The sequence below is a fragment of the Mizuhopecten yessoensis genome, unplaced genomic scaffold (genome assembly GCF_002113885.1).
Source record: "Mizuhopecten yessoensis strain PY_sf001 unplaced genomic scaffold, ASM211388v2 scaffold6719, whole genome shotgun sequence".
Taxonomy (NCBI): domain Eukaryota; kingdom Metazoa; phylum Mollusca; class Bivalvia; order Pectinida; family Pectinidae; genus Mizuhopecten; species Mizuhopecten yessoensis.
Window position 1 is genome coordinate 794,487 of NW_018406690.1, and position 26,855 is coordinate 821,341.

Here is a 26,855-nt window from a genome sequence, read left to right on the forward strand (position 1 = left end):
GACTTTTAGACTTAGAGACTTACAGACTTAGAGACTTTCGGACATAGTTTATACTTCTTTCGGCCTTTACAACCTAAATTACCATTAATTATTCAGTTTCATAACATCGTCACTATTATTAGGAAAGCTTTATCTAAATATTATTGGCTAGTTCAGCCATTTCAGCTATTTTATCTATATTATATTCTACTTACGGGGATCACGTTACCGGAGACTTCAGTGTCGAGACCTAGGATAAGGTTAGTGTGTTTGTTCGATTACTATAAGATTTGTGTGATAGATATTGAGAATATCATACTATATATGTCATTTAATAAAATTAGTCTATGTGGAACACATAACTACTTAATACTTCATGTTAGTTCTACAAAGTACGCTACCAGTACTACCGTTCAAGTCGAGCGTTACCAGCTGGCTTTTTTGCGCTACCAGCAAACGATCTAGTCTAGAACTAAGGGGCAACAATATTGAGTGAAGTGACCAGGCCGTTCCGTTACATATTTATCTATTTTATTTGTATATTTATTTTATTTTTAATTTGCAAACTTTATTATAGATATAACTATTTTTGGGGGGAGTGGCTATTTACCCGGCTGCCGGGTACCGAGAACGCGAAAGACTATTTACCCGGCTATGACACTTGAAAAATAACTGGAAAACATTAATATTGGGAAAGTAGAACTTTAAAAAGACAATTCGATAGACCTGGCAAATGATGCACACGACAATAAAATACCCTGACTTTAAATAAAAGTATGACAATTGCATTGTACGTTTTGCTTTCTTCGGGGAAGCGTTGGTCAACTCGCCCAAGTCTATAGCTACACAGTCGGTAATCTGTAGGTTTTTTTCAAATATTCTGTGTGATTCGGACTCGTCTTTCAAACTAAAGCTTACTCGGGGTCTACTTGCGACGTTTATTTAACAAATGATTTGAGTACGACCCGACAAGATTATATTACACGGTCAACGCAAACTCAACGCAAACGCAACGGAAACGAAACGCAAACTCAACGCAAACGCAACGCACTTTTGGTAAAGAAAAACGGTCCAGGGTCTGTAGAACGTAACTGAGTAAGGTGATGCAACGTCTGAAAACCGACTGAACCAAGGAAGTACAGACATAATTGGTGTGAGCAGGCTGAGTAAGTAAATAAGACAATATATTTCGTATAAGGTGATCCAAATAGACCAAACCCATGTACTAAAGACTTAATTAGTGTTAACAGGTTAGTAAGTAAATACGACAATATCAGGTGATCCACAATCAGCACAGACTTCGTCTTAACAAGAAAAAACGTGAAACAAAAACAGACAATAAAAAATCATGAGGTCATCATGACCGAAAAAATAACAACACTAAAATTACTTCACGTGTTTTTATGAATGACGAAAGTTTGCTAACCGTTCATTCATAAAAACATCCAGTGAAAGAATGTGATAGAATTGCACAATATTAGCACGAGGTGATAAGCCCTGGGATATCCCAGAGGTGTGGCGTGTGTATAAGATACAAAGGTGGTGGGTGTTAAAACACCAATATAAAGGTAGGAATGGCCCGGATACTAGACACGTCCGGAATATATATATCATACTGGTAGACCGTGGCTATCGACACGTGGAGTGTGTGTATAGACAACATCACTATGATACACTGAATATAGCAATACACTTTGAAACAATAGATATTACTCATTTCATGTCATAATTGCACCGTTTACAGTCCTATTTATTAAAAAGAAAAACGATCTTAATGAATTAACTATACTCTCTCGGGCAATAAATTGATGTCACGGCAAAAACTTATTATGACTAATACGAAAGGTAAAAGGTCAATCATAGTATACATATCAAATGGATAATACTAAAAATTGGCGCTAAGTAAATGGAGGAATAAAAGGAAAATTGCCAATCATTTACAGCTGAGAGATAATATAGTCACAAGCTTCTCCAGTCGATTAACCAGAAGTACAGAGTATTGAGGAGTTAAAATGAACAAGCATACAAAATAAAATTGAATAAAATATATTCCACAGTGTCAACACAAAAGGACAAAATTTAAATTTAAATTCACCAGAATTCGAATTCAAAAACAAAATAAGAAACAAGGCAACATCAAATTTAAAGAAAAGGAGATTATGCACTTACCTCCACAAAATCTTATCGAGAATCACTTCCTCCGGATGAGGCATCACATAGGTACCCGCCAAAGTATCCCTCGTCGTGTCCAGTAAAGAACGTGGCTCACCAACGATTCCATGTATGTTACTGCACACGGAGATCTCGGGCATACCGACAGCCGTGTAGATAAATGCCATCAATGTAGATCCCACTGGGCACATAGGTGGTACATACTTAGCAACATACTATAGATTCTAATGGAAAACGAATTAACTGCGATATCTGTAAATTCTATTAACAGAGGCAGCTTGAAAAGAAATACAGCAATCGGAGAAATTGTAGTCATCAACTTTGTATTTGGTCTATGTTTCAACTCTTTGAAACTTTATTACAACATAAAAATTAACGAGGCTTATTTTATACATTGCCTTAACTTAAAACTAATTTATCATTTGAATAACGCAAAATTGAAAACAGTATTTCTAAAGAACTATAACTTTCTCTTTGAGTGAAAAAAAACAAGGATATTTTCCTACCTGTGAACCGTACTAGTCAAGAGGATAAATCTACAATTATTGAATACATACAACAGCTAGTAATGCAAGCTCAATATCATTCAGTTTCGAACGGGAGTCATGTCCTGACGAGAACAAAACATTTTGCTGACAAAAGGATAGAATTACACAGATTGGTTTAATTACCATAACTTCTGTTGTTGCTCATCATTAATCTGTAATGCCGTTTCTAGCATTACGTTAATTCCAATGTTGCTTATGAATGGTATCAATACTACTCTGTTTTCAATGTGCTGCTATTTTATTAATAGTATATATCTCATATGTAATTACCTTTTACCTCATCATAAACAAGAGTGATGAAATCACCGAAAGATAATTGAATAGAGAATAAATGACTTTTTTTCAACAAGCTCCAATCTGGCACAAATTCAGAAAACAAAGTAGTGCTTTGGTCAATATGACCAGTACATCAAGAAATCTTGCGGAATTAGAAATGTCCACTTTTTCACGAAATGGCACTTGTCTGCTAGTGACAAAATTTGTTTTCCGCTGCCATGGTGTTTTTCGTGTGATGAAACATGGCAATATACAAGTCCTGTATACGGACCACTGCAGTGACTTCTTAACGGTTAATACCTTGCTCTATTTATCTTGTTTTAGATGCAGTCTGGCTTCAATGAAAACAAGATTCAATTGTAAAACAAAATATTTAAATGAAGTAATCTGGACAGAAAAAAAGACATACAACGAGTTAAGTATAATTTATTTGCATCCTGTATTAGTTTTTATTGAGATGAAAAACCATATCGAGATGCTTTTTCATGCATGTACAATTATATCTTTGTTACCATCTTGGTAACTGGATGCTACTATATAATGTTATATTAATATTATACTATACTTGAGCGATACAGACAGGGGTAACATCCCTCATTATTGATCCATGAATGAACAGAACAACGAAATAATAAGTTTAAATCAGTTTATTTTTTATCACGATTTGTGTCATATTTACTTCTCCGTTAAATATTACATGCACATACCATAATCACACACAAAAGCACTCCTTTTCTCACAGAAAAAGGAAAAGACAAACAAACAAACAAGCATATGATAGAAGGTGAGGTATTACAAGCGAAACCCATTTGGCTTTACATTTACATGTGTATAATATGGTAAGAGAAAAAACTTTTGGTTTATAAAACTCTCTTTACATCTCCGTTCAGAGCGGATTCTATCATATACCTTTTCCTTGTATATTCTCCGATCTTTTTTTTTATATCTCTCAAATTATCTCTCTCTCCATTTGTGCTCTTCTTTATCCTAGTAGTCTTTTTCTGCCTCTGTACTTCATACCAATACAGTATATTTTTTTTCCTTTTTACAAATTGATTACATGGCGACACTACTAACAATATTATGGTTTCGCCACATGGGCAAAGAAGTTCACAGTTTATTTTTCATGTATTCCACACTTTTCACAAACAGGCCTAACAAGGACTATACATATCTTTTAACCAGCAATTAAACAGAATCACAGGCAGACACATTTCATAAACCACCTTCTAAACAGTGATGTTTGGCTTCCTAAAACCTTCTCGGTACAACCCTGGGGATTCCTGATCGTAAGATGGCTAGATACGGTCACCTAGCCACTGTAACAGCAAGAATGTTACCGCAGGTACTTTTATATTTAGTAACACTTCCCAGTTCTTTTGCCAACATAGGGAAGGATCTGGAACTTATTTTCATGAATTTTATACTTTTACTTTTTTTTTAATTATTTCCAAATATTTCAATACTAAGAGATTTTTGTACAGGTTTAGAGATACTTTGTTGCTTGCAATGATAAAACTAATGGAAGCATAATAATCTCTATTTACAACACAACTATCTCCATACATCACATTGATATACAATATGTATGTGTAATAAAAATCACATTTTAATAGGATTACCATCATAAATTTATATAAAGTTACCAGAATATATCTGATACTAACTGCATTGGGCTATTTCAAAGCTTGCTAAGAATGCATAAACCTAAAACAAGAAACTGGTTTAGGTATAAACCTGAAAAACTCCTACACCTATACATTTGTCTTTTTACAGACAGATACTGTATCAAAAATGACATATCACTTGCTACAAGGCTAGTAATTGTGTTCAGAATGTAAAGCTTAATACACCCTGGTATATATATATATATGATTTTTCAGACAGAGAGTTGTACCCTGTAAGTAATACCCTGGACTCTTAAATCTATTAAGATATGAACACAAATATACCGGTATAAATGTTTAATTTTAAAAGCCCAATTTCACTTGGCAATTTTTGAAGTCAGATTATCATATCATTATGTCCTTTTTATCTAAAATCAGCATAAATCTGCAAAATATTTTAAGGAGAATTACGAGCATATATAAATATAAATTTGAAAAACATAGCATTAAACACCATACATACATAAAGGGAATCAAAAAAACAAAATCTTCAAAAAGTGATATACAAACAGATGGATAATGATGAGCACCATGATATATATAATAATCATTAAAACTAAATAAAATGGCAAGTTATAAAGATATGTAAACCCTTATATTTCTGTACCAGAAGGTTATTTTTACATCTGACCTTTTAAGACAATTTCTTCTGGATTTGAAACTGCCACCATGTAAAAAATACACTTGTGTTTAAAACTCGTTATTTTTGCTTTTGGCATTCAATATTTCATTCTGCATAAAGTAAAAATCTATAATACCAAAGGTTGTACATATATATATAATAATGTACTGTAATACTAATTCAATTCCGAAGTTTTTATCAAGCTGAAAATAAATGCACAAGAATGCTCAGTTATTTCATACAGTACAGTACTTTTGTTATCAAAAGAAATCAGGCTCTGTTAATCGATAAAATAATAACTTGAATTTATTTACAAGACATAAATCTCATGTATCAAAACGTTTCTCGCAGGTCAGAGTTAAACTAATAGAATTCTATAATGATACAATCTACAGTAAACATATAAAACGACCATCTCTCATACATACGGAATGAACAGCATTATCTCAAACATTCATTTAAGGATTGACCTTCATTTTGACGGCGTATACGGTAGTATGAATGCAGTTGGCAAACATATTCTATGGTGCATGTTAATAGGTACATATTTATTCCATTGGTTCATTTTGTTGTAAATACTCATGTAGCTGACTAGTTTTCATACAAGCATGAATATCAAGACAAACGTTCACATTCTAAGTTTAGAGAGTTATTAGTGATCTTATTAGTACTCCTTAATATTTGCGGTATTGAAGTGTCTGTTTTTTGAGTGCAAATGATAATCCTGGTATAATGGAACATCACCTAAATGTTTGTAACTTATAATGGTCTCGAGCATCAAATTGATACTGATCCCATTGCATTCACAGCCCTATGAAAACATTTTCTTCTGGTAAATATATAAAAAATCATATATTAAACTTAATATAATATTATCTATGATGAAAAAACCTACAGTAAAAATCTACAAAGATTTTGTGTACACAATGCTATCTACGTGGATAAAGATTTGGAATTCATTCAATTTGTGATACAAAAATTAAATACATAAATTTCTGTAAACCACTGTGATTAGCCAGTGGTGTGCAAGCTTTATACATTGAAAACAAACACTACAGTGATTCAATAAATGCTTGTCACTTTTCAATCTCTTGCTAGGTGATGAGTGTCATGGTGTTAAGTCATTGACCTTTCAAGCTGATTGTGTACATTTTTATAAGTTTTACTTTTACCAACAGGTACTTGATACATTTCAGACATCCTTCTGACAGGTTATAAACAAGCATTGGGTTAAGTTAAAAAACACCTCTGGATTGTCAATGATGACACTGATTTTCAGAAATTTTTAAGCTCTATTATCAGCACGAACCTATCTTTAACACATAAAGTTGAATATAACTATCAAACAAGGCAAAGTATTGCAGGGTCATCGTCTCCATCATGTTCTCGGGCAACATTAAAACTAGGGAACAATGAAATTGCTTGAGTCCCCTCTCATATCAGACAATAAGGTAGGCTGATCACAGAGAGTTTAACTACTGGAAGAGAGATATGCAGAGTAGCCATCTTCAAAAGCATCCTATATCATCCTAAAACACCTAATGGTAAAGCTTTGTGTAAATTAGCTAATAATAACCTAGCTAGTATTTAGAAACTAATAACATATCACAAAATATATTTCCTGAAAATAATTAACATGACACACGTACATTTTAAGCTTGTAACTCCAAATATAAATGTTTAGGAAATACCGGTATGTAGAAAGTAAATCATACATATTCTTGATTCATCATAGTCATAGTCAGAATATTAGCATATAACAATTCATATTAATTCATGTTACAATGCATTACATTTACAATTCCTATGGGGGGGAAAAAGTGAAAATTTGATGGCCCATTTGTTCAAAGCCAGATAAACAGGTTATATCTCATTATTACACTAAGCAGACTTTGAACAAATAGGATTATTCACAAGATTATCTTCCTAAAAACATGCATTGTTACTAGTGTCTACCAGTAGGAATTTCATGATTATGTAAGATTTGGTTAACTGGAACATTGACTAAAATATGAAATATAATAGTTGCTAATACATAAAGGAACAGTAGGAAATGTATGCCTACTATGGGTAACTGACTAGCAGCCACACTACACACACTTTGTCATATGTAGAATTACCCCAACTCCATCCTTACACTAACATGCTACAATCCTTTCACCAGTTTATCAATCCAAGGAACTCATTCACCACTGAAGACACATTTGAACCCTTCCAATTCAAAGGTTGGAATAGTTCATTATGAAACTTCAGGGGTGAATGAGTTCAGTAGGATCATACAGAAAATCGCTCAATAATATTCTACACACTTTTAGTCATGAACAGATTTTTTTTAGCTCCTAGTGAACACTTTAATACCATAATAATTACCATATTTTAAAACTTTTACAATTTCTAGTCGTTTAATACATCGAAAACGATCTTATTCCAGACATTTGTTTTATACTGTGAATGCGAAGATAGAAAAGTGCTTTTCCACAACAGTAAATTTCCTTCAGTAAAATGTACACTGCTTTAATAATCTCAAATTTGACTTAAAATGCAGAAAGGATGGACTTAAAATCAAAACACAATTTTCCTATACAACACCCGTTATGTACAAGGGGATTGCTTTATTACTGGGCATGAACTTACTGTTGATAAAAGCTAACAATGTTCCTTTAGAAGCTCTGTGAATTAACTCATTCACCCCTGAAGACACATTTTTTCTCTTCCAATTCAAAGGTTGGAATAGTTCATTATGAAATTTCAGGGGTAAATGAGTTAACAAAATATATCCATACAGTTTATGTAAGCTTTTACTGACAAATGACATTTAATAGGATCACCAATTGAGTGATCTGGCAAGGGGCATCAATATACAGAGGTGATGTTTTTAAAGTACAATTTTTTTTAGATATTAATAAAATGTCCGCTGTAGTGAAAGCCCACGTCAAGATTGTGATATTTTCGCCGTTACCCCTGATTGACAAGCTTCCAGCACAGAGGACTGTTTTGTCTGAAAAATTAAAACAAAAAAGTAAAGTATTTTAACAAATTGTCACTCTAGCTTGGTCTGTGATGATCACAGAACTGATACATATATAAGTTATTTTGTTTTGCAAATATAAAAAAAAAATCATTTGCACAAACCTCTTTTTCTTGCACTGAAGCAAATCACGTATGAGAGTCAGATTTTGATTAAACCTCCTATTTCTAGCGCCTATTCCATAACAAGAAGAAACATGCAGACCAACTATTTCACTTAAGGCTGGACTACAGCATCAGAGGATAGACAACTGACCAGTATTTAAATCTTGTTATATATTTTAACAACACCATAGGTACCTCAACAATAGCAGACGGGGCAATCACATCAGGAACCAGGGAGGAATCACCAGGTAAACTTGGCGAGGACATTTTTACAGAGCTACTTCCTGTTTCATCCTCCGTCTTTCGTTTTCTCTGAAGTCACATACAAACCAATAATTACCATTAACCTGACTACCAAGCACAGCTGACATCAACTGGAAGGTGCACACACTTGTTAGTATTGAGAAGGCAAAGACTTGTACAATAAAAGAACAAGAAGCACACAATGAAAGTAATCTCCATCCAACAAATTATGATAGTTGAGCAGAATCGTGGAAAAATCAGGCGAGTAAATATTATATAAACCAAAATACAGACAGAGGTGAAAGGTTAGAAAAGACTATATCAAGGAGAAGTTACAAAACAAGAGGTCAAAAATCATAAAAATCAACCTCTAGAGTTTAAATCATAAAATACACCTCTGAACATCTAGAAAGTCAAAATGTCTCAGAATATACCTGAAGTGAAAAATAAAACTACAAAGACTAAACCTCTAGAGGTAAAATATGTCATATAACAAAAAAACAGCATATAACTAAGTCTAGGGTAAAACAAAATATAGATTAGTTATTCTACCTCGATAGATCAAAGTTATAACGAGAAGTAGGGGTGAGAAATAGATATCTAATGGTAAGCAAAGTGAAATACACAACAACAACTTAACATCTACTATAAAAAACGCAGCAAACTACAATGGAAAGATGTTGAAAGTTTGTCATGAATACAAAACTAAGGTAGAGTTAGAACAACACACAAAATTATATACTGGACACAACAAAGGTAGCACTCTATACAGCTTGTAAAAGACCAGTAAGATCTTTGGATTAATAGACTCATCCTCTACCTTGAGGGTGTGGCAGAGAAATCTCCAACCCGAGGGGTTATTAATTGGTTGTGTTATCTGAGACTGTCGAGGGTTAGACGACCAAATATTGACCTCGAGGGTTGGAGACCTCTTCCTTACACCCTCAAGGTAGGAAATGATTATTTTCTCCCATCCCTCCAATTTTATGTTTATGTCACTCTGGTAAATTACTAGCCGCTTCCTACTGACTTGGCTCGGGAGAATTTCTCTTTAGCTCATTCGGTAGAGAATAAGACTAGTGAGTCAGAGGTTCCGGGTTTGACTCCTAGTGGAGGCATTAAAAAAATAATGATCTCTGCTACATTGCCAAGTTGCCAACAAACAATATTTTTTAGCATTTGTAAACTGTTTGTTATCTTGATTTACACATGGCCTCTTCTGTCAGGAGCTGATTATGATGTCATATCTGATTGTTCCAGAGAGATCATACCCTAGTGGGTGACAGAAATTATCTAACTGGTGAACCTGAGACAATTCAGTCAACGGTAGGAGAAAATGTACCATTATGTAACATCTATTTTGATTACAAGAGATTGGCATAATATGATGTGGATGAAATATTTTATTAAAAGACATATAAAACTACATAGTGAAGTCTGATAACAAACATACAAGTTCAATATACATCGAAATTTCATACGGCATTCACCTTAATTAGCGCTCTTCCCTTATAATACCCCTCCCCCTTTTTGGGGCGGAATGGAAATTACGTAAACCCCCTCCTAGACCTGACCAGGCCTAATCAATGATTAATTGTAAGTACACTTCAAAGCAGAGATTTATGTGTGGTGATCATGGATGGATTTCCATGAAGTGTGCAAAAGATTACAATCTTATTTTCGAAACTTCAGCGACACTGGAATGTTGAAGTTGCACAACATTTTCTACTACTTATCCCCATAAGCGCCCCCTTTTTATCCAACTTTTTAAAGCACCTTGGGCACTAATTACGGCAAATATGGTACATGTATCTGAATTATGCATTTTAGTCTTTAAATATAACTTAACAATTTGGTGTTATTTTAGTGAGCTTGTTGAACTTAAAAAAAAAATCTAAATACTTTTTGAAGGTGAATCTCCCAAATTAGATTTTGTCTTAATATCGTTGAATCACACAATCAGATACACTTTTAATTACAACAGTAGCACATACAAAACTGTTACTGACAGGAACATCAGGATCTTGAAGATAACTTAAAACATCAAATAATAGAATCACATAAAATTCTGACATCTCCTAAGTTCAAAAAGGTATCTATGTTCTTCTAGTTTTGGTGTTTGTTCTATATGACGAATAAGAAATTAACACTTGGTAACTACTGTAGGTAATGTGAAATTCATCAAAATCAAGCAAATACTTCATGGTTTTAATGCCATTTTTTCATGTAGGTTCATCACATTTTCACGTCTGTGTCGTCTTTTTCTATCAAATTTCAATTTGCATTTTGCCGATGTGTATTGACACTGTGACTTTATTCTTTCCTATTTTACTGTACAGAACACAGACCATTAACCTTACCTGTCTGGAGAGGTCCACTGGTGTGGGTTGAACACTTGATGTGGCATGGCCGTTTGCTACAGATGTAGGCAGTGGTGGTACTGTAGCATATGATCGGCGGTGCATGCTGTCAATCCCTGTTAGGTACCACGTCCCTGGGAAAAGGGTATCGGTAGGTCCTACTGGTACATAGGGAGCTGAAATGGGATGGAAAACAAAAGCCTCTATAATTATCAGAACAAACTGAAAAATAAACTGGAGTCTTTTTATTATAAGACTTACGAGGAACAAAGGGGGATTTGAATGACCAATGGCTCTATATGAAAAGGTACATCATAAATGATTAGAAATAAGAAAGGTGCGAAAAATTCTTTTGTAAAAATACACTATAATCTTCATAAATGTACATCTATAAATCCTTCACATAAAACCACTTAAGATAAATATATTAATTGTTAGATAATTTTTTAGCTTAAAAAAGATAAAGATGTGATTGAAATGTTTAATTCAGCAGCTTTTTGATACAACAATGTATCTAACAGTTTGCGGGCAGTCTAAGGGAGATAATTTGTTATGTAAATCACACACGAGTTGTTGGTATTTAAGTACTTCTTGCAATAACTAGGATAAACTATAACTGTAAGCCAAAGGCTAACGTTCCCCCCCAGCTCCCATACAAACTTAAACTGTAAGTTAAAGGCTAACTTTTACCCCCAGCTCCCATATAAACTTTTTTTTGATTTGACACTTTTATATTTTCCTTTTTGCAAAATATAATGACAATGACAACACAATTTTACAATGGAGTACATCAATGCGAGAGAATGTTTCAATTTGATCATATATTTGTTAAACTCAGATTCTGCATTGAAGAGCAAAAATATACTTTTGTTCGATTATTTATGCTGCTATGTCTATTACAGCTGGAGTACCAATACATACCTATTGCAAAAAAAGACATTTTTCAACTTTATACACATAACATATTACTTTCATCCATCCATTCACTCATATACAAAATGCTTAATACCGCTAACATGTCTATAAGGCAATTAAGTTAGACTATTTGGAACCATTTATTTTCAAACTAGTTGTAGTCCATGTTCTTTTTGTGAATTACCTGTTATATCCTAATGTAGTCTTCCAGGTCTCTTAAAGTAAGCAATATTGGGTCTACTAGTTTTTAATTTTTGTTTATGAATGTGGTGCTTAGCAATCAGCAAAATACTGTTTAGAGCATTAACATCCTGTTTATGTGTTGCTTTTCCAAATATGACATCATTATTGTTCAGTTCTATGGCCGAAGGCAGCCATCTTGGTTTTTCAATCAGTCCAAAAATGTATGACCATGGGGACCCTGCATGTAGAATTTAATAAAGATCCCTCAAGTACTTTCTGATAAATAGCCCTAACAAGGAATGTTTGAGGATGGACGGAATGACAGATGGACCACAGACATGAAAACATGAATGGTAACAAGTTTCACGCAACCCTAGAGGCATCATAGTCCCTACTATCACAAGATTTTACTTAAATCTTTGTAAAGTTAAACTTTCCTTTTCCTTATCTGTTGGATTAATACTAATCATCTCAACAGTATATGCATCATACTGCTAAGTTTGACTTTTTACTTGTACAGCTTTTTTTTTGCGAATACCAATCTATTTCATGCATCATTGTTGCTTACCTCTTGACACTTACAAAAGACACAAGGAAAAGTTATTTTTCTCGTAGATTGATTTTTATATTTATAAAGAAATTAATATTCCCAACTGACTATTAAGATTGCATAGTGTAATGCAGGAAATATGGCATTAATTTACCCTAAGTGCATTTATGAGCAGTCTAAGGGAGATAATTTTATAAAGATGAGAGCACAGTTATGTCCCTTGCATTAACGATATTAAATTTTCTTTAAATATTCTATGATGATGTTGGTTTGAATTTTGCTTTCCATTTTTCACTTGACATTCATATATTCAATTTCATCTCAATTACAACTTTTAATCACAAGTAAACCAATTTATACACCAGTGCACTTGACTTTAAATTTCAGCATTGTTGTAATATTTTTCTGCAAACCTTTATTATGGGTATCTTCTCTAAGTTTCATGATGCGATCAAAGTCTTGCGGAGGAATCTTCTGCCTGCTCTCCAATCGAGATTTGACGTCAAAAAGACAGGAGTACAGTGTCTGCAGACCAGAACCGAGGGAAGTATCATCAGTGATGCGCAAGGAAAACATGGAGGACGCTAATCCAGACCCGTAGGAGAACAGGACAATTCTCTGACCAGCCAGCTGTTCAACAGTGTGACTTCAGGAAAAACATATATCAAAACATACAAATACATGCCATCCACATTCTAAATCAAAATGTGTTAAACTAAGTTGTGGAAAGCTGCTAAATTTCTTTTCAGCTTTGTTGTGTCAAGAATTGGAGCTATGTCATCTTGCAGATAATTGTAAGACAAATGTCATTAAATTCTAACTCACAATACTTGAATTGCCTGTCAATCCTGTCCAGATTTATAAAATACTACCATGTTATGTATCTCTAAACGGAGGACAAAACATGTTTCAATCTTTAGTTAACACACATCTTCAGGAAATATACCAGCCTAATGATAGATAAGGCTTGGGTACGTTCAGACTCATGTCACTAGATGAGACCCCAGTCTTCCTACAGACAGAGCCCGGGTATGTACAGACTCATGTCACTAGATGAGGCCCCAGGCCTCCCTACAGACAGAGCCCAGGCATGTACAGACTCATGTCCCTAGATGAGGCCCCAGTCTTCCTACAGACAGAACACAGCTATGTACAGACTCCTAGATGAGACCCCAGTCATCCCTACAGACAGAGCCCAGTTATGTACAGACTCATGTCGCTAGATGAGACCCAAGTCCTCCCTACAGACAGAGCCCAGGGATGTACAGACTCATGTCCCTAGATGAGGCCCCAGTCCTCCCTACAGACAGAGCCCAGGTATGTACAGACTGATGTCAATATGTGAGACCCAAGTCCTCCCCACAGACAGAGGCTGGGTGTGTACAGACTCATGTCACTAGATGAGATCCTAGTCCTCCCTACAGACAGAGCCCAGGTATGTACAGACTCATGTCACTAGATGAGACCCAAGTCCTCCCCACAGACAGAGGCTGGGTGTGTACAGACTCATGTGACTAGATGAGACCCCCGTCTTCCCTACAGACAGAGCCCAGGTATGTACTGACTCATGTCAATATGTGAGACCCAAGTCTTCCTACAGACAGAACCCAGCTATGTACAGACTCATGTCACTAGATGAGGCCCCAGTCCTCCTACAGACAGAGCCTGGCTATGCACAGACTCGTGTCAATATGTGAGACCCCAGTCCTCCCTACAGACAGAGCCAGGTTATGTACTGACTCATGTCACTAGATGAGACCCCCGTCTTCCCTGCAGACATAGCCCAGCTATGTAAAGACTCGTGTCACTAGATCAGATCCCAGTCTTTCCTACAGACAGAACCCGGCTATGTACAGACTCGTGTCAATGTGTGAGACCCCAATCCTCCATATAGACAGAGCCCGGGTATGTACAGACTCATGTCCCTCGATGAGACCCCAGTCCTCCCTACAAACAGAGCCTGGGTATGTACAGACTCATGTCCCTCGATGAGACCCCAGTCCTCCCTACAGACAGAGCCAGGTTATGTAGAGACTCATGTCACTAGATGAGACCCCAGTTCTCCCTACAGACAGAGTGTGGGTGTGTTCAGACTCATGTCACTAGATGAGATCCCAGTCTTCCCTACAGACAGAGCCCAGGTATGTACAGACTCATGTCACTAGATGAGACCCAAGTCCTCCCCACAGACAGAGGCTGGGTGTGTACAGACTCATGTGACTAGATGAGACCCCCGTCTTCCCTACATACAGAGCCCGGGTATGTACAGACTCATGTCAATATGTGAGACCCAAGTCTTCCTACAGACAGAACCCAGCTATGTACAGACTCATGTCACTAGATGAGACCCCTTCCCTACATACAGAGCCCGGGTATGTACAGACTCATGTCACTAGATGAGACCCCCGTCTTCCCTGCAGACATAGCCCAGCTATGTACAGACTCGTGTCACTAGATCAGATCCTAGTCTTTCCTACAGACAGAACCCGGCTATGTACAGACTCGTGTCAATATGTGAGACCCCAATCCTCCATACAGACAGAGCCTGGGTGTGTACAGACTCGTGTCACTAGATGAGACCCCAATATTCCTACAGACAGACTCATGTCACTAGATGAGACCCCAATATTCCTACAGACAGACTCATGTCACTAGATGAGACCCCAATATTCCTACAGACAGACTCATGTCACTAGATGAGACCCCAGGTCTCCCTACAGACAGAGCCTGGGGGTGTACAGACTCATGTAACTAGATGAGCCCCCAGTCCTCCCTACAGACAGAGCCCATCTATGTACAGACTTAAGTCAGTATATGAGACCCCAGTCCTCCCTACAGACAGAGCCCATCTATGTACAGACTTAAGTCACTAGATGAGACCCCAGTCCTCCCTACAGAGCCCGGCTATGTACAGACTCATGTCACTAGATGAGACCCCAGTCCTCCCTACAGACAGAGCCCATCTATGTACAGACTAAAGTCACTAGATGAGACCCCAGTCCTCCATATAGAGCCCGGCCATGTACAGACTCATGTCACTAGATGAGACCCCAGTCCTCCCTACAGACAGAGCCCATCTATGTACAGACTAAAGTCACTAGATGAGACCCCAGTCCTCCCTATAGAGCCCGGCCATGTACAGACTCATGTCAATATGTGAGACCCAAGTCTTCCTACAGACAGAACCCAGCTATGTACAGACTCATGTCACTAGATGAGGCCCCAGTCCTCCCTACAGACAGAGCCAGGTTATGTACAGACTCATGTCACTAGATGAGACCCCCGTCTTCCCTGCAGACATAGCCCAGCTATGTACAGACTCATGTCACTAGATGAAACCCCAGTCCTCCCTACAGACAGAACCCAGCTATGTACAGACTCATGTCACTAGATGAGACCCCAGTCCTCCCTACAAACAGAGCCTGGGTATGTACAGACTCATGTCAATATGTGAGACCCCAGTCTTCCTACAGACAGAACCCGGCTATGTACAGACTCATGTCACTAGATGAAACCCCAGTCCTCCCTACAGAGCCCGGCTATGTACAGACTCATGTCACTAGATGAGACCCCAGTTCTCCCTACAGACAGAGCCTGGGTGTGTACAGACTCATGTAACTAGATGAGACCCCAGTCCTCCCTACAGACAGAGCCCGGCTATGTACAGACTCATGTCACTAGATGAGACCCCAGTCCTCCCTACAGAGCCCGGCTATGTACAGACTCATGTCACTAGATGAGACCCCAGTCCTCCCTACAGAGCCCGGCTATGTACAGACTCATGTCACTAGATGAGACCCCAGTTCTCCCTACAGACAGGGCCTGGGTGTGTTCAGACTCATGTCACTAGATGAGATCCCAGTCTTCCCTACAGACTTAGCCCAGTTATGTACAGACTAAAGTCACTAGATGAGACCCCAGTCCTCCCTATAGAGCCCGGCCATGTACAGACTCATGTCACTAGATGAGACCCCAGTCCTCCCTACAGAGCCCGGCTATGTACAGACTAAAGTCACTAGATGAGACCCCAGTCTTTCTACAGACAGAGCCCGGGTATGTACAGACTCATGTCACTAGATGAGACCCCAGTCCTCCCTACAGACAGAGCCCAGGTATGTACAGACTCATGTGACTAGATGAGACCCCAGTCCTCCCTACAGACAGAGCCTGGGGGTGTACAGACTCATGTCAATATGTGAGACCCAAGTCTTCCTACAGACAGAACCCGGCTATGTACAGACTCATGTCACTAGATGAGGCCCCAGTCCTCCCTACAGACAGAGCCTGGGTGTGTACAGACTCATGTCACTATGTGAGACCCCAGTCCTCCCTACAGACAGAGCCTGGGTATGTACAGACTCATGTCACTAGATGAGACCCAAGTCCTCCTACAGACAGAGCCTGGCTATGTACAGACTCATGTCACTAGATGAGACCCCAGTCCTCCCTACAGACAGAGCCTGGGTATGTACAGACTCATGTCACTAGATGAGACCCCAACATTCCTACAGACAGACTCATGTCACTAGATGAGACCCCAGTTCTCCCTACAGACAGAGCCTGGGTGTGTACAGACTCATGTCACTATGTGAGACCCCAGTCCTCCTACAGACAGTGTCCTGCTATGTACTGACTCATGTCACTAGATGAGACCCCAATATTCCTACAGACAGACTCATGTCACTAGATGAGACCCCAGTTCTCCCCACAGACAGAGCCTGGGTATGTACAGACTCATGTCACTAGATGAGACCCCAGTCCTCCCTACAGACAGATCCCAGCTATGTACAGACTCCCCCTACCATATGAGACCCAAGTCTCCCCTTCAGATGGAGCCCGGGTTTGTACAGACTCATGTCACTAGATGAGACCCCAGTACTCCCTACAGACAGAGCCTGGGTATGTACAGACTCATGTCACTAGATGAGACCCCAGTCCTCCCTACAGACAGAGCCCAGCTATGTACAGACTCAACCTACCATATGAGACCCAAGTCTCCCCTTCAGATAGAGCCCGGGTTTGTACAGACTCATGTCACTAGATGAGACCCCAGTCCTCCCTACAGATAGAGCCCAGGTATGTACAGACTCAACCTACCATATGAGACAAAAGTCTTCCCTACATAGAAAGACAGGTAATTACTTACCTCACTAAATGAGAAACTAATCCACCATATAGGGAAGGTGTATACATGTTTCCAACTTGGTTGCCTAGCAACATGGACTTCCGCGTCTTTTCTTCAAAGAGAGGTTTACTTGCAGTCATGAAGGCCTTCTCTACCTCTTTGTCAAAGTAGCACTGGTCTAGTTGCATATCTCTGGGGACAGACAAATGATGCATCAGAATAAAGCACTCACCCAAGAGATATAGCCTAGTATACAAAACTTTAAAGTCGAGACATCAAAAATATCTCGTACAACACTGATCAACTTCGGTTGTCAGAAACAGAAGCCTGAAGCACCCTAATATGCTATGAAACCTGCCAATAAAAGCCTTTTGAAATGTTTGATTTGTTTTGTTGATTGTACTTCTATAGAAATCTATCTAAAAACACAAAACAATACTATGTTATATGTGATGTTATTTCTTGTTTACAACATAAGGGAGATAATACTATGTTATATGTAATATTATTTCTTGTTTACAACATAGGGGATATAATACTATGTTATATGTAATGTTATTTCTTGTTTACAACATAAGGGAGATAATACTATGTTATATGAAATGGTATTTCTAGTTTATAACATAAAGGAAATAATACTATGTTATATGTAATGTTACTTCTTGTTTACAACATAAGGGAGATAATACTATGTTATATGTAATGTTATTTCTTGTTTACAACATAAGGGAGATAATACTATGTTATATGTAATGGTATTTCTAGTTTACAACATAAGGGAGATAATACTATGTTATATGTAATGGTATTTCTTGTTTACAACATAAGGGAGATAATACTATGTTATATGTAATGGTATTTCTTGTTTACAACATAAGGGAGATAATACTATGTTATATGTAATGGTATTTCTTGTTTACAACATAAGGGAGATAATACTATGTTATATGTAATGGTATTTCTTGTTTACAACATAAGGGAGATAATACTATGTTATATGTAATGGTATTTCTTGTTTACAACATAAGGGAGATAATACTATGTTATATGTAATGGTATTTCTTGTTTACAACATAAGGGAGATAATACTATGTTATATGTAATGGTATTTCTTGTTTACAACATAAGGGAGATAATACTATGTTATATGTAATGGTATTTCTTGTTTACAACATAAGGGAGATAATACTATGTTATATGTAATGGTATTTCTTGTTTACAACATAAGGGAGATAATACTATGTTATATGTAATGGTATTTCTTGTTTACAACATAAGGGAGATAATACTATGTTATATGTAATGGTATTTCTTGTTTACAACATAAGGGAGATAATACTATGTTATATGTAATGGTATTTCTTGTTTACAACATAAGGGAGATAATACTATGTTATATGTAATGGTATTTCTTGTTTACAACATAAGGGAGATAATACTATGTTATATGTAATGGTATTTCTTGTTTACAACATAAGGGAGATAATACTATGTTATATGTAATGGTATTTCTTGTTTACAACATAAGGGAGATAATACTATGTTATATGTAATGGTATTTCTTGTTTACAACATAAGGGAGATAATACTATGTTATATGTAATGGTATTTCTTGTTTACAACATAAGGGAGATAATACTATGTTATATGTAATGGTATTTCTTGTTTACAACATAAGGGAGATAATACTATGTTATATGTAATGGTATTTCTTGTTTACAACATAAGGGAGATAATACTATGTTATATGTAATGGTATTTCTTGTTTACAACATAAGGGAGATAATACTATGTTATATGTAATGGTATTTCTTGTTTACAACATAAGGGAGATAATACTATGTTATATGTAATGGTATTTCTTGTTTACAACATAAGGGAGATAATACTATGTTATATGTAATGGTATTTCTTGTTTACAACATAAGGGAGATAATACTATGTTATATGTAATGGTATTTCTTGTTTACAACATAAGGGAGATAATACTATGTTATATGTAATGGTATTTCTTGTTTACAACATAAGGGAGATAATACTATGTTATATGTAATGGTATTTCTTGTTTACAACATAAGGGAGATAATACTATGTTATATGTAATGGTATTTCTTGTTTACAACATAAGGGAGATAATACTATGTTATATGTAATGGTATTTCTTGTTTACAACATAAGGGAGATAATACTATGTTATATGTAATGGTATTTCTTGTTTACAACATAAGGGAGATAATACTATGTTATATGTAATGGTATTTCTTGTTTACAACATAAGGGAGATAATACTATGTTATATGTAATGGTATTTCTTGTTTACAACATAAGGGAGATAATACTATGTTATATGTAATGGTATTTCTAGTTTACAACATAAAGGAGATAATACTATGTTATATGTAATGGTATTTCTAGTTTACAACATAAAGGAGATAATGCTATGTTATATGTAATGTTATTTCTAGTTTACAACATAAAGGAGATAATACTATGTTATATGTAATGGTATTTCTTGTTTATAACATAAGGGAGATAATACTATGTTATATGTAATGGTATTTCTAGTTTACAACATAAAGGAGATAATACTATGTTATATGTAATGGTATTTCTAGTTTACAACATAAATGAGATAATACTAATTTACAAAAAAATACTTGTTTAAAAGTCTTGCTAATTTCTCACATATTGAGAGAATAAATCGCACTATTTTTGACCAAAACTCACAAAAACTTTTGCTGATCTCATTATTTTGCACTGGAAAATATGGCATGTATCAAACAGCACTTTTTGGGAACATACAACTAAGCCAGTAAAAATATTTCAAACTTTGTCTTTATAAAAAAGAAATAGACTCAGTCTCACCTGAAAGCTTCCAAGCCAGCATATCGACCCTTAAAATCTGGGTTTGGGTCGCTGAGAAAATCATTTGCCATGAGCCTAGCAAAGGATTTCTGGACAAGCTTGCAGTAGGGGGAGTGGAACAGGACTCCATCAGCCATGTCTATCAAACTGCTTCCCTCTGGAAAATATTGTAAAATTATTTGGATATTAACTTTTCTATCAAACTGCTTCCCTCTGGAAAATATTGTAAAATGATTTGGATATTAACTCTTCTATCAAACTGCTTCCCTCTGGAAAATATTGTAAAATGATTTTTGATATTAACTCTATCACAATAGAGTGTAACTCTATTACATTGTAATAGAAAAAATACAAAAAATATAATGTAAAAAAAATTAAAGCAAATACACATAACAAAGTTAGAGGTATTTTTTCACATGGATAGTGCCAACTTTCGATTGACCATTATTTTTTGTTGTGCAATTCTACAACAATCATAATAATTTATGAATTTGTTCACTTATAACGGTCGAGGTCACAATTAAAAAGAGGTTTTATTGTAGAGGTATATAGTCTGTCATGAGAAATAGTGACAACCAGTCTTGCATGTCACATACAGAAATAATCAAAAAGACACTGACAATATATACATATCTAGACTTTTAACGAGCAGAAAGAATTATGGAATATTATTCAAATGGAATTATAAAGTACAAACATTTCTAATTTTCCCAACATGACATTTTTTTTAAAGAACTATATACATGTATATAATAATATTAGATCTGTACACTTCTATCCAGGCCAAACAAGATTTTTTTTTAAATTTAATTGGTCCGTATAATACAGTTGTTGTTATATTAATTAAGTTTAGATTTAAACCCCAAATTTTATGAATATTACCTATAGTTTGATCTATGATTCATATACAAAATGAAATGTACAGCACCCACAAAATTGCATTAATACATTAACCTAAAAGGCAAATGGATTTGCGATTGACAAATAAATATATCTATTGACTAATAAATATATCTAGAAATATACTAACAAAGATGTGATCAATTTTAACCAAACAACTTTTAAAGAAGTAGATTATTTGTTTAGGACAATTAACTCGGACAGAATTGTCCAAACTCGGGCATCCATTTCACGACACGTCAGAATATTACTTCAGTAATTTTATCACATTAAAATCATAGTTCCATTACACATTACATTCAAAAGTTTCAGTAATATCTGCATTATGTCTGAATTTGCAAGCAAATTACATATACATGTATAATCATACATTTTGCCAATTATAACATAAACAAATATTTCCTGATGTTTTTCTTCTATTAACTCATTCACCCCTTAAATTTCATAATGAACTATTCCAACCTTTGAATTGGAAGAGTTCAAATGAGACTTCAGGAGGTGAATGAGTTGAAGTAACTAGTTTGAATCTGTTTTGTCAGTCAGTCCTGACCTTTGAATCCTTCTTGCTTCGCCTTCCCAGAGTAGCGTTCGTAGCACATGTCCAGGGCATGTTGGTAACACTGCACGGACAGCTTGCCGTCCACCACTGGGTACTCTGATGCCAGGTCTGGCTTATAGAAGTCATAGACATGCTGCATATGGATTCCTCGTGCATCTGTCAAACAAGATTCAGAAAGGCATTGTATTTGTGAGAATGATAGTAAAACGCCTGTCAAAAATATAAATATATCTACTTGAATCACTCCACATTCAGTCATTCCTTCAAACCACTTTAATAGAAATTTACTTTATTATCCCTAAAGCCATTACTTTAACTGTATTACATTATCAATTGTGTTATCCTTGAGTTACCTCCCTTCTCTAGCTATAATAGGGTAAATGGTTCTGTATGTCTCCAATATTTGTATTTTTTCATTTCTGGTTTTGTTTGTTTGATATCTTTTAATTGGCTTTCATGGTATCTTCCAACTTGTTGCCTTGGTATCTTTGAATGTATTTGTACATGTCTACCATTTATTGCTGCCAGAGATATCTCCTCATGTCAAAAAGAATAAAGATCTTTAAACTTAAATTAACAACAACTTGGTGATCATCCAGTTACACCATAACTATATACCTCAACTTAAAATGCTCTATAGCGTCGAGGGGTTGGTTCATGGTTTATATTATACACTTGCTATTACATCAAAAGTGGTCAGGTGTGACATTTGACCGTTGACCACCAAACTCTTATCAGGTGGAGACATCAAATCTACCATGGTGTGAATATAAACTATACCTGCTGAGATATTTTTATTTTTTATTTTTTTTTTAATTATGTTTTTATTCAGATTTTTCATCAATGCAATGTACATGTACAATAAATAACAAAACGTTCACTCATTTGTATACAGGCACATACATACATAAACCTATATCTGTTATGTCCACATTTGTCATAGAGTACATACATTCTCACGATGATATTTAACCACAATAGCATACATACTCATTTCCGTCTATTTTAACATTTTATTACCTATATATATGTATCCATCCATGTGTCTGACATATATATGTCTCAACCATTCATTGCTATGTCTCGTGTAAAAATAGAACACATATCAACCTTCATCACATATGGTACAGTATATATCTTTATGCTAGAAACAATATCTGCATTAAATTTTATATAACCGCACATACTGTATAACTCATGTCCATGTCAAAAACACCCATGTCCATGCATAAGCATAATTAAGATGATTTCACCATACTCGCATGCGTTGTACTCACACAAACCCATATGCATGATATTAGACATTTTCAGACATTCCTGTATGTACTAGTACTGATTATTGAAATGTAAATTTATGCAAAGAGAAAAAATATCAGTCCCACACAAAAAGGTAAATGAAAAATTTGCACAGTCTACTGAGTACATTGCATTGTCTTTATAAGAAAGAGGAATTGAGATAGAGATTGAGAAAATAAAAAGAAAGGGAGAATAGAGAACATAAAGAAACGAGAGAAGAAATGTATGAAAAGTTGGGCGAGATGGTGGAAAAAGGAGGTGGATATTCACTCATGTATATTATATTATATATAGGTAATATATCGGCTTTGTGAAGGGCAGAACTTAAAATATGTATGATAGAGTATGTCTCAAAGATAATAATTATAATGATAATAGAAATGTATTACAGCTTAATTAGTTTGTCCCATTTTTTCCAGTCATTTTCAAATTTATGTTTAGCTTTTTCATCCTTACCATTAACAATGTATTTTTGAATCTGATAGTTGTCCTTTATTATGTTTACAAGAGCGTTTACATTTAATGAGTTATGTAAACATCTCATTCTGTAAATATACTGCTTTATAATGATGATGATTTCATTATCTACTCGATTACTGGGAAGAAAATTCTGATGAAGAAGGCCAAAAAGAAAAGATTTTTTGTTTACTGAAAATGGGATTAAAAGAGCTTCCATTAATGTGTCAAAACTTTCTAGTAATCTTTGTACTTCCCCACATTCCCATAATATATGAGTAATTGTTTCCGGTTCAGAGTTGCATAATACACAAAGAGGGGAGACAACTACTCCAATTTTAGATAGAAATGAATTAGTTGTAAGTACATGATGAATCACTCTATACTGGAACCACTGGAGTTTTGTATTTGTTGTTACACAGAAAGGCATTTTGTAGATTTTACACCAAGTTAGTTTATCCATGTTGTCGAATATAGTATTCCATTTTCTGGTGCCGGATGGTATCTTGTCCGCTTTAATTATGATGTTGTAAAACATTTTTGACCCTTTTTTATCTCTAAGAAAAAAATCTAGATTGATAGGTATGTAGGGATAAATTATCTCATATCTGTATGTATTATGGGATGAAATAAAGTCTTTAACTGCAGAGACAAGGCCCTGATACTGTAAAAAAATTGTGTTTACGTGGTATTTTTGAATAAATTCTACAAATGTGTAAAACAAACCTGTGCTAACCTTTATCATATCGTTTATAATAAAAATGTTTTTCTGATAGTATTTTCTGTAAAAAACAGCTCTTCCTCCTATCTTGATTTTACTATTATACCAAATGGGAACTTTCAATATGTTTTCCTGAAGAATTTTATCATAATATTTTGTATTTAGTGTGTACCAAGATCTGAGCACATCACTCCAGAATTTATTTTTACACTTATTTACACATATCTGAATATATTCAGAACCACAATTTGCAAGAAGATCTATGTCAATATAAGTTTTAAGTATGGCCTGCCATTTCTCAGTACTCTGATAGAGTCTTCTGATCCAAGTAAGTTTAAGAGAGTTTATAAAAGCAACAAGATTGATCATCTTCAAACCACCATCAGCATAATTTTGAATAATTATCTCTCTTTTAATTTTGTCTGGTTTTCCACTCCATAAATAATCAAATAATATTGAGTTGAGTTTGTTAATAAATCTATCATCTGGATTTGGTAATGATATAAACAGGTGATTAAATTGAGAGATGAGCAATGATTTGATAATGCTAATTTTTCCAATAGGTGTTAATGACCTTCTGTTCCAAATTTTTATTAGAGATTTTAGTTTGATAAGTTTTTTGTCAAAGTTAAGTTTTGGTATTTCATGAAGGTTCACACTAAATTCAATTCCTAGCAACACAAATTTTTCTTTTCCCCACTGCAAATTAAGTTCAGGTAAAAAACAATCTTCACTATACTTTTTGCTACCAATCCATATCACCTGAGTTTTATCAATGTTCATTTTTAAACCAGATTTTTTTGCAAATTCATGTAGTTCTTTTACTGCTTCCTTTAGAGATTTCTCAGAGCCATCAAGTATAAGTGAGGTGTCATCAGCATATTGCGATAATAAAATAGGACAACTTTCAATCTCGATACCTTTTACATTTCTATTATTTCTCAATTTTGTAGCCAAAACCTCTGCACACAGAATAAACAGATACGGTGCGATTGGATCCCCCTGTCGACAGCCCCTCCTGATATCAAAGAATGAAGATATGTTTCCCCCCTGATTGATAGCTGAATGAACATTATTATGTAAAGTTTTAAACCAGTTTACAATGCTATTACCAAAACCAAAGAGAAGTAGAACTTTTTCAATAAATAACCAAGACACTGAATCGAATGCCTTCTCAAAATCAATCATCAGTAGCATGCCAGGTATGTCATTCTCCTCAGTATAATGCATAATATCATATATTAATCTTGTATTTACCCCTTTATAATGACCCGAAAGAAAACCAGTTTGATCATTATTTATTAATTTATTGAGAACAGTTTTTATCCTATTAGCTACAGTTCCTGATGCAATTTTGTACACAATGTTTAAAAGTGATATGGGTCTCCAATTTTTAATGAAATGCCTTGGTTTATCTGCTTTTGGTATACAAGTTATTATTCCCTGTCTCTGGGTTATAGAAAGTTGTCCTGTACGATAACCATAATTGATTGATCTGACTATAAACTCCCCCTGCTGAGATATCTTGTACATAAAGCTTTTTACTTCAAGAGTGGTCAAGTGTGACCTTTGACCCTTGATAGATGAACTCCAAAAAATTCTGTTGGTGTAAAACTCAATTTTCCAACCTATGGTGTAAATATAAACTAAATATGTTCAGATATCATGAGCTATCATGCACACAAAGTGTTTTACTTCAAAAATGGTCAGGTATGACCTCTGATCCGTAAGTCTTGCCCAATGACACCAAAATCTAATCAAACATGACATTACCATAATATTGTTAAAATATAAATAAAATTTGTTGAGGGGTTCATGAGATTTTTTAACAGATCTTTTACTCCAGACAGAAGAATGCCCAGACACAGAAGTATGGAGCCCTGAGAAAAGAAATTATGATATACCCCATGAAATAAGTGGGCTGGAGAATAATAATTAAAATCACGTTGGTGTACAACACAGACCTTCTGTATCAGATTTTAATACTGGTATAGACTGAGATATGTAGGCCTACATAACTGCACCAGTGGAGAAGCTAACATGTACATGTGATAGAGGTTGCATGTGACCACATGTTTCTCTATCAGCTGTTATCTAGTAATCTTTGATCCCTGATAACAGAGCCTGTCCTCATCCTTGTATGTCCCTGATCAATCCATGTCAACAACCCATATTCTGCGACATCCAATCTCTACCTGGGTGTAACACGATCATTAAACTTCACAATATAGCAACATAAGGGAAAGTGAATACCCGCATATCTTTTTTCAATCCATATTCTGTTAC

At 35.3% G+C, this 26,855-nt stretch overlaps 1 protein-coding gene across 6 annotated transcripts in view; it reads right to left on the reverse strand.

The window, feature by feature from the left end:
• Positions 1-3,607: 3,607 nt before the first annotated feature.
• The window catches only part of LOC110452514 (hydroxymethylglutaryl-CoA synthase 1-like), a 37,394-nt gene continuing 14,146 nt past the window's right edge, over positions 3,608-26,855 (reverse strand). For 5 of the 6 annotated variants that reach the window (XM_021501088.1, XM_021501089.1, XM_021501091.1 and 2 more), the window contains 7 exons: positions 22,088-22,252; positions 20,638-20,794; positions 17,794-17,964; positions 13,061-13,293; positions 11,000-11,175; positions 8,592-8,708; positions 3,608-8,262 (listed from right to left, as the gene is read on the reverse strand). In XM_021501088.1, coding sequence (XP_021356763.1) covers positions 8,197-8,262; positions 8,592-8,708; positions 11,000-11,175; positions 13,061-13,293; positions 17,794-17,964; positions 20,638-20,794; positions 22,088-22,252 — 1,085 coding nt within the window. In that variant the 3' untranslated portion in view covers positions 3,608-8,196. The remainder of the gene's footprint in view (positions 8,263-8,591; positions 8,709-10,999; positions 11,176-13,060; positions 13,294-17,793; positions 17,965-20,637; positions 20,795-22,087; positions 22,253-26,855) is intronic. The other variant, XM_021501093.1, reaches the window with a different exon arrangement.